Source organism: Plasmodium reichenowi, chromosome 13 (genome assembly GCF_001601855.1).
Source record: "Plasmodium reichenowi strain SY57 chromosome 13, whole genome shotgun sequence".
Taxonomy (NCBI): domain Eukaryota; phylum Apicomplexa; class Aconoidasida; order Haemosporida; family Plasmodiidae; genus Plasmodium; species Plasmodium reichenowi.
In genome coordinates this window covers 1,652,142-1,662,480 of record NC_033658.1, presented here as the reverse complement: position 1 = coordinate 1,662,480, position 10,339 = coordinate 1,652,142, and the positions used below count along the sequence as shown (strand labels likewise).

The window sequence follows — 10,339 nt, the reverse complement described above, 5'->3', positions numbered from 1 at the left end:
TGTAATTTTGTAAATATAACAAAATTATTTATCAGGAAATACGAGAAAATGTAATATAATAATTAATTGATAAGCATATGTACATGAATATATAATATAATATAATATATATATATTGGAATCTATATTTATTTATTTATTTATTTTTGAAATATGAGATTGTTAATTAAGGTCTACAAAAATTATATTCATTATAGATATGATAAGAATATTTCTTATTAATAATGAGTGTACATAATATAAATATATTATATTTTTTTTCTTATTTCATTTTATTCATTTTTTTCTTTTTATTAGGTTAAGAGTAGAAACAAAAACATGGACTCGTGATAGTCATGATCTATTTGATTATGAAGCCCAACAAGTAAATAAAAAAAGTTTTTTAATATCTACGGCAATAAAACTTTTTCGTTCAAAAGCTCAAGTATCTTGTGTAGCTGACTCTCCAGAATGTTTGCCTAATACAACTCAGGATTATCTTTTATCTGTTAGACCTCAAGAAGGTAAAAGCTGAAAGGATATCATTATATATTTGTATGCATAATGTGTGGTATTCATAATATATGGTATGTTTTATATATATATTATACATATTTACATATTTTTTTTTTTTTTATTTATTTTGTTTCACCTTGTTATAGATAAATATGTTATAACTCCAGCTGAACATTCATTAAGCAACCAATACAATATAAAAAAATTGTGGATAATTGTTAAAGATCTTCCTGAAAAATATTACGCTTTACATGAAAATGATATTATAAAATTAGGACGTTTTCGATTAAAGGTAAGACAATTTATTGAATCAGTAGACACATTAAATACGTTGAAATTAGATGACTGCCCTTCAAAAAAATGTGAAACTATTTTAGATTCTTCTAATATTCAATGTCGAATTTGTTTAATTGAAGGGAATCAAGAAAATGATCCCTTAATTTGTCCATGTGATTGTAAAGGTTCCATTAAGTATGCACATTTATTGTGTTTAAGAAAATGGATTAATGGTAGATTAAATTTAAATGATCAATTATTTTCTGGATCAGTTTTTATTAAGGATATTTGTTGTGAATTATGTAAATCTAAATATCCGAAAAGTATTAAACAAAATGAGGAGTTAGTACAATTAGTAAAGATACCTAATTTGAAAACACCATTAATTGTCTTAGATAATATTATTGGGCAAACTAGTAAAGGAGTACATTTAATAAGTTTTGCCGATAAAAAATATTTAAAATTAGGAAGAGGACACGAATCAGATGTTCGTATCCCTGATGTTTCTATTTCCAGATACCATGCAACAATAAAATATGAAAAAGGTTTATTTAAATTAGAAGATCATAATTCCAAATTTGGTACCTTAGTAGCCCTAAGAAAAGCAAGAGAAATATTTCCTAAAGATACTATGTCTTTACAGGTAGGTAGAAGTGTAGTTCATTTTAAAATGGATGAAGAAATTCCATTTAAAAGTGGAATTATTGATATTATTGAAAATAAAGAAGTTCTTGATTCTTCTGAAGCACCTACAAATGATAAAAGTACTGTAAATTCTGCACCACCAGTAAATACAACAAGTAACACAGATGAAACTAATAATAGAAATAATTTTGAAAGAAATCAATTTCTGGATATTACAAACGCATCCAATTCATTGCAAAACTCGTATTCTCCATATAGAGTTGACAATTTAATGTCTTTATTAAATTACCAAAATGAGTATCGAATTTTTGGTATTAGAAATTGTTATAATTTGATGGAAAATCGAAATAATCAGCAACTCATCCCACAAATGAATTTCGTATCAGGTGCTAATATAGACATGAACAATGATGAAATAAATAATGATCAAGATTTATTACATCATCGTGATACTCATATACACGCAAATGTCGATGAAGTTGCTCATAATGATTGTGAAGAAACTCAACAACCTCGTGATATATCTAATCAAAGTAATGACGATAATAATGATGATGAAGAAGAAAACCATGTGAATGATGAAAATGATGATGACGAGGATAATAATGATAATGACCACAACAATAATAACAATAATGGTGGTGGTAGTAGTAGTGGTTCCTCGGATAATAATAATAATAATAGAGGAGGTAATAATAATAACCAATATTATGGTAATAATAATAATAACAATAATAATAATAGTAATAATAGTAATAATAATAATAATAATAATAATAATAATAGTAATAATAATAGTAATAATAATAATAATAATAGTTATAATAATAACTGTAATGATCGTACATATTATTCTGCTTTATCTAGCAAATCTAAGAACAATACTATTAAGAATTATAATAAATTTAATAATATACATATTGGTAATTTACCCCTCGATCTTTCTAATATATACGAATCAAATAATAATCAAAAAGATATTGTCCCCAATAGTGATTTTATTGAAAATGGTTTTACGCCATATTCTATTAGAAAAAATAAACTATCATATAATAAAGATTTATTAAAACAAACAAAAAACTACAAAGATGTGGATGAAACTAATGAAAAATTTTTATCCAACAACGAAAATAAATATGAGAAAGAAGCACTTTCAAATCATAATAAAAATGAAATATACACAAATTATAATTTGGATGAAAATAATTCTTCTTTTTTCTTTTCGAATATGAAAACTCCATCTTTAGTTGATTTTTGTAAATACGATAATTCTTCCCCACTTTCTTATAACAACAATAAAACTAAAATTGATGAGGGTGACAAGAATGGTAGTCTTGTTAAAGAATATAACAATCATAACAAATTTAATAAAAATTCTTCTTCTTCGAATATATACCACAAGAATAATTATCTTACTATTAATAGTAATAACCATGTGGACGCTATTGTAAAAAAAGATCAACATTTTATTAATAGCAAATCTTTAGAGGATAATGATGAATATAATACAAATGATCAAATAACAACAAGATCATCATTAAATTGTAATAAAATGAATATATCAAATGATAGAAAAGATATAGCTCCTTTTAATAATTTTTCATCATGCATCTCAAACGAGAGTAATATAAATGCGCATAATATCTATGAATTATATAATACTGAAATAATACATTATGTGTACCCTAATCAAAATGTACAAGGTGATAATAATTGTAGTACACCAAGAAAATATATGAGGTATGAAAATAATTCCACAGATGATATGAATACTAAATTTAATGAAATTAATACACACAATGTTGATAAAAAGTTATTTAAAGATACGCCAACTAGGAAATATTCTTGTACTAAAATGAATAAAATGAATGAAGATAATTATTTGAACAATGAATATAATAGTAATAATAATAATAATAATAATAATTTGTCTGGATCCGTGAATTGTAGAGAGAGAAATACCACATATAATAATACAATTGAAAATTGTTCATATGATAACAAAATGGTTATGGGAAATAAATTAAAAAAAAATTATAAGTCCAATTCATGTGAGGAAATAAATACATGCAATAAAAAGATGAAAAAAAACATGACAGAAGAAATTATTCAAAACAAGGATAATATTTTAAATGTAGAACAATGTTTAGAGAGAAGCATATATAATAATAATATTGAAATTGATTTAAATGAAAAGTCATCAAATAATTTATATCAAAATTTTAAAAGTGCTGTTTTTAAAAAAAGAATGATTGGAAGTCCCTACACAAATATTAATACATATAAAAATGATATACCTAATGAATCATTTAATTTTAATTTGAAAGAAAAATCATATAATGAATTGGAAACTTACCATAGTTTGCCTAATGTAAATATGAATAGTAATAATATATTAAATAAGTTTAATGATCATAAAAAATATTCCAATAATAATATTAATAATAATAGAACATACCAATTTAATAATAAACATCCCACAGGTATAAGTACATCCAAATTTAATAGAGTACATCAGTTGAATGGAAAGGAGGATTATATATGTACCTCAAATTATGCCTTGCATGAACCGGGTGATGTTCATAATAAGAATGAAGATAGTAACCACGATGTTGAACATATAACTTCATCTGATTGTAGAGGAACATCTATTGGGCAACATGTTGTTCTACTAAATGAAGGAATAAAGAATAATGATAAAATATTTAGTGATTATAATATGGAAAATGATATGAACGAAAAATATAAAAATGTTAAAAATAATAAACATCGCTTATACAGTTATGATTCCTTATCATATAAAAGACATATGAATAACATTAAAATAGATAATAATGATGATTATTCCAAGAATAAATGTAACAATGGATCTTTAAAAAATAAAAATATAGGTAAACATTCTAATTATAATTTTGAAAAAGATTCAACAGATCTCACCCTTACCCATGTTGATACTAGTAGTTCCCATTTAGATCATTTTGTAAGTGAAAGCAAAAAAGAAATGAAGTTTATTCATAGAAGTATATCAATGGTAACTATACAAGTTGAAGATAATGAAATCGTAAATAATTTCCAAGAGGAAAATAATAACAATTTAAACATATATAATGGCTCCAAATTAAAGAACAAATTTTCTTGCCCAGATGATAAAGGTACTCTATTAAAATATAAAAATATAACATCTACAAATTATGATTTTAAATATAACAATTTATTTTGCATGAAAAGTAATAATACAAGTAATCATAACATTTATTTAAACCAAAAAAAAAAAAGATGTACAGCAAAATATTAATTATAATAAATATAATAACTAATAAAAACAATGAATTAAATAAAGATCAACATATTGAAAAAAAATAAAAGTAATTAAAAACTGTATAAAGAATAATATTTCATTTTCTGATATATCTATCAAAATAATATGCAACAAAAATAAAAATAAAAATTTTAAATAAGTATATCATTATATGGAATGTATATAAGTATTAAATAGTGTTATGTAAATAATGTTTACGAAAAAATGAATTATATACACAGTGTGTTTTAAAAAATAAAACTCTTCTGCAACATTAAATATTGTATTTATATATATTCAAATAGTAATGATGCTTATATATGTATATATATTTATTTTTTTTTCCTAATAAAAGAGCATAAATTATTAAATGACTATAATATTTATATAAAGCACGAAAGAGTTATTTAAAAAATACTTTTTTTATATAATTAAAAAAATAATTTTTTTTTTTTTTTTTTTATATTTAAACCCTTCCCAATTTTTTACGTACCCCTTAATATATATATATATATATATATATATATATTATATTAGACATTTATTTTTCCCTTAAAAATGATATATTTTTACATTACAATAATATTTGAGTATTATAAGGAAAAGAAAATTATATAATACATATATAATATGATAGATTTTTCTTTCCTTTTTTTTTTTTTTTGGAGAAAAGTACAATTATAAGTACCCTATAATATATACATAATACATTACTTATTTTTTACTTATCCTTTATCAAAAATGAAAAATATGGTTATATATCCTAAATTACATATCAATGATTATAAATATATATTCATACATATTATATATATGTATATATATACATATATTTTTTTTTATCTGCTTTACACTTGAAAAAAAAAAAAAAAATAAAAAAAAATAAAATAAAATAAAATAAAATAAAATAACAATAATATAATATAATATAATAAATCAAAAAACCTTACAACATGATAAAAAAAAAAAAAAATGAAATGTTTAAAAGCATTTGTAAGATTACATATATATGTTTAATTTTTTTTTTTTTTTTATCTTATAATTTTATATATTTTAATTAATTTATATTTTTTCTAGCCTTTTTTTGTTAATAAGAAAAAGTATATATATACCTATGTATATAGTGTCTTATATATATATATATTTTTTTTTTTTTTTTTTTTCCTTTTTTTTTTTATTTAACAACTATTTGTTAATTCATGTATTTTCCTAAATATTGTAAATTATATAAATTTATAATTTTTGTTATATATCATAGAATTTAAAGAAAACGTAAGCAAAGTATAATGAAAATGTAATCTACCAGTATTAATATTTGAGTATATGTTAATTCATAAAGTGAAGGATTTTTAATTTTTTTTATTTTATTCGTTATAAAGTAAAAAATATTAATTGGAAAATAAGTTTTTTTACCATGTCAATATTTACAAAAAGAATCATATTAAATATATATATAGAAATAATTAAATAAAAACACACATATATATATATATACATATATATCATAATGTTTTCTAAAAATAGAGTAAATATATATAGAAATAACCTATTAATCTATCTAGTTATATATATTTAAATGAACTAACTTTATTGTGCTTTCAATTTATTATATTTTTTTTTTTTTTTTTTTTTTTTTTGTAAATCATTTGTACATCCAGTTTTAAGTACTGAATTAATTTTTTTAATTAATGTTATTCTTGTCTTTTTTTAAAAAGAACAAAAATGTATATTAAGGATAATTCTAACATATTAACAATATGTAGTATATATAATTTTAGAAAGATCTTTTTCTCTATAAAAAAAAAATAAAATAAAATAAAATAATAAAATATAATAATAATAAAATAAAAGAAGTGACATTATTTAAATTATTAATTCTTTATAATATATTAGGTATTTATATTTTAAAAAATTAAAATCTTTTTATGTTAAAAGGAGAATATAAAAATCTTAGGATGAACGTATTGATTCTTAAAAAAAAGAAAAAAAAAAATAAGAGAGAAAAATTGATATAAAATCATATGAAAAATTCTTGAAAAAATATTTTATGAAAAATATTCTAAAAAAAAAGAAAAGAAAAGAAAAGAAACATTTTTATAATAGAAATAAAATTAAACATTAACAAAATGTATATATAAACATATATACATATATAAATATATACATATATATATATATATATATATATATATATATATATATATATATATATATATATAAACATTCAGTAAAACAAATATAACCAGAAAAAATTATAAAAAATAAATATGTGCATATAATATATTTCATATAAGTGATCATTATTATATGCCAAAAGAAAACATAAAAAGAAATTCATATAAATATATATATATATATATATTTATACATTTCATTTATTTTTTTTATAATTCATCTTTTTGATCTGATGCTCCATCATTTTTATTTTGCTCATTGTTGGATGATTGATTAGCATCATGTTCATTATTTTGGTTATCATCCTTATTTTCATTATTTTGATTTTGTTCTGATTGTTCATTTTGATTTTCTGTTGTATTGTGATTTTTATCTACGCCTGCATCTTGTTTTGATGTATTTTCATTTTGATTATCTGTATTTTTCTTATCTTCTTTTTTTTCAACAGGTTTTTTTAATTTATCTAATGTTTTAATTAACATTTGTATGGATTTAAATTTTAATTGAACATCTTTATGTTTAAAAAATGGAGCAGTATAATTATCTAATTTTTTTTGTTCTTCTTGTGCATGGTTCCACCATTGAACTTCTTTATCTAGAGAATCTTTGACCATTTTAATTGTCTCAGCAGCCCATGGTTTTTTGTCAGAAAGATCCTTAATTTTTTCAATCATTTCTTGTATTTTTTTATTTGTTTCTTCAATAATTTTATCTCTTACTTGTAATTCTTCAGCTCTTTCTTTGATTGGATTATAAATATCTTGTAATTCATGAATTTTATTACTAACATTTTCTAAAGGTTCATCTTTTTCGGTATATAACCAATCTTCATATTCTTCTAGTTTATTGAGATATTCATTTCTCGTTTCTTCTTTTGTAACTTGTTTATATATATCTTGTTTCATTTTACTTCTGGTTTCATATATGAATGATTCTAATGTGTTTTTTTTCTCAGATTTTAAAAAAATATCAATATCGTGTTCATCTAAATTTTTTAAGATTTCCTTTTTTTCTTTTATTTCTTCAAATGTAAGTGGTAACGGTTTAATATTTCTTGTTTGAAATTCAATAGGAATGTTATGTTTTATAATTTCATTTTTTTTTTTCTCACCATTTTTTTTATTTTCTTCACTTTCCTTGTTTTCATCATTTGATTTATTTTCATCTCCTTTGTTTTGTTCATCATCACTTTTATTATTATTTGTGTCATCATCTTTATTTATTTCTTCATTATTATTATTATTATTATTATTTTCTTCATCACCTTCTTTTTTGTTATCTTTCGTATCACCAGCTCCATCTTTTTGTTCTTCATAAACAACAAGAACTTTATCTAATGATAAAATACCAAATTTATCTAAGTAAAATTTTAAATTTAATTTTGGTGTACCAAGATGTTCATATTTGGATTTAATTGCATTATCTAAGTTACCTAAAATATACTCATTTATAATTTTTCCATTTTCATATACTGAAAATTTTAAATTATCTTTATATGTTAGTATAACATTTTTATTATGAGGATATCTAGAATTATAATTTACTAATTCTTTTTTAATATTAAGCTTCTCTTCATTTGTAGTATTATTTTCTTCTTCATCAGTATTTACTAATATATGATATTCATTAGATACAATATCTTTATAATCTAAATCTTTTAATCTGAAATTTGCACTGTTATATGCAGCTATATAGAGAGAACCCATAGTAACAGCTTCATCACTATTTAAATGCATACCAACTTTTAATGGATTAAAAAATTCGGTAACTTCATTTAATATTTTAGGTACTCTCCAACCTGATCCTATTAATTCTAAAGCTTCTATATCCTTTAATTGAAATCCTCCTTTTTCTAATGCTTTATTTATTGGTATTTTCATATTTTCAATTACTTCTTGTATTAATTCTTCAAAGTCTTGTCGACTAACACTTTCATTTAAACTTTTATTATTATATAAACTTTCTATAAATACATCAGCTGACTTTTTAGCACTTAATAACAATTTTGCTTTATTTGCAGCAACAATTAATTTTCTCATAGCTTTTTTATCATTCTCTATAGATACGTTATATTTTTCTTCAAACTTTTTTCTTAAATTTTCAGCTAATAACATATCAATTTTATTACCTGAATTATTTTCTAAAGATTCACAAGCATATACTTGTACACTTCTTGAGCGAACTTTATCTTTTTCTACAAAACTAATAGTAGCAATACCTACATTAATATTTTTACTTCCTATATCTAAATACATAGTAAGTTTCGTTGTATTTAAAGGAATGTCATGTACATTATGTATAGCTGCTGCTGTCACGCCATTAATTATTCCTAATAATTCTAAACCAGCAATTTTACTTGCGTTGATTAAAGCTTGTTTTTTTCTTTGAGAGAAATTACAAGGAACAGATATAACACAACCAATATTTAAATTTATATTTCTTTTCATTTTATAATCAATATTCAAATGTGTATATGCTAACTTTTTTATATAACCTAATATATTTGCTGTAACTTCTTCAGATGATATTACCATATTATCTTTTAGTTTGATATTTATTGTACCTCTTTTATGATCTACTACATAATCATATGAATAATACTTAGAACCAAAATCATTGGAAAAATCATAATTATTTATATCACTATAAAATTCTTCATTATTTTCATCATAATTTTCAATTACGAAATTCTCTTTATTCTTTAATGAATCAAATAAATTATAACCTAATATATTATTACTGTTTAGTAGAGTTAATTGTGGATATTTTGTGCTGTAAATCTTAGATTCTTCATCATATGTTCTAAACTTATTTGCAAAAGATATAGAATTTGTTATTTTCCTTTTACTCTGATTATTTAATAAAATATTAAATCCTTTACCAGGAGATACTATGGATACCTTTATATATTCATTACCAAAATCGATACCTAATAAGGATGAGCATTTTATTCTTAAACTATTATATATATATATTATAGAAAGCAGGAACAAAAAAAAACGAGGTCTCATTTTCACTCATAAATTTGTAACACTCTTAAGGCTATGTATTAAGTACAAAAAATACTAAAAACTATAAATATAACCACAATTAATATTTTATTATTATTATAATATATATGTTACTTGTTCTGTAATTATACAAATGTTATTATTATAGCAAGGTCGTTATATCAACAATTGCATATACATATATTTATATATATATTCCTATGTAATTTTTATTTTTTATTTTTTTTTTCCAATTATTAATATACTTTCTGTTTTTATTAATTAAATATAACTATTACCTTAATATTATATATATATATATATATATATATATATATATATATATGTATGTATGTATGTATGTTTTTTTTTTTTTTTTTTTTTTTTTTTTTTTTTTTTTAAAAATTTTTTTTTTTAAAAATAAATATTTTTTTTTATAAATTTAAAATAAAAAAAAAAA

The 10,339-nt window shown here is 20.8% G+C and overlaps 2 protein-coding genes across 2 annotated transcripts; one reads left to right on the top strand and one right to left on the bottom strand.

Moving 5' to 3' along the window:
* Nucleotides 1-48: 48 nt before the first annotated feature.
* PRSY57_1343300 (conserved protein, unknown function) lies at nucleotides 49-4,711 on the top strand (the record flags this gene model as incomplete). Its single annotated transcript, XM_012909357.2, has 3 exons — nucleotides 49-50; nucleotides 298-503; nucleotides 642-4,711. Coding segments are annotated over 3 exons (4,278 nt in total).
* A 2,387-nt stretch (nucleotides 4,712-7,098) lies between these two features.
* On the bottom strand, nucleotides 7,099-9,900 carry PRSY57_1343200 (heat shock protein 110, putative; the record flags this gene model as incomplete). The annotated part of the gene is made up of 1 exon (XM_012909356.2): nucleotides 7,099-9,900. The coding sequence occupies one exon, from the start codon at nucleotides 9,898-9,900 to the stop codon at nucleotides 7,099-7,101; it is 2,802 nt and encodes a 933-aa protein (XP_012764810.2).
* Between the last annotated feature and the right edge of the window lie 439 nt (nucleotides 9,901-10,339).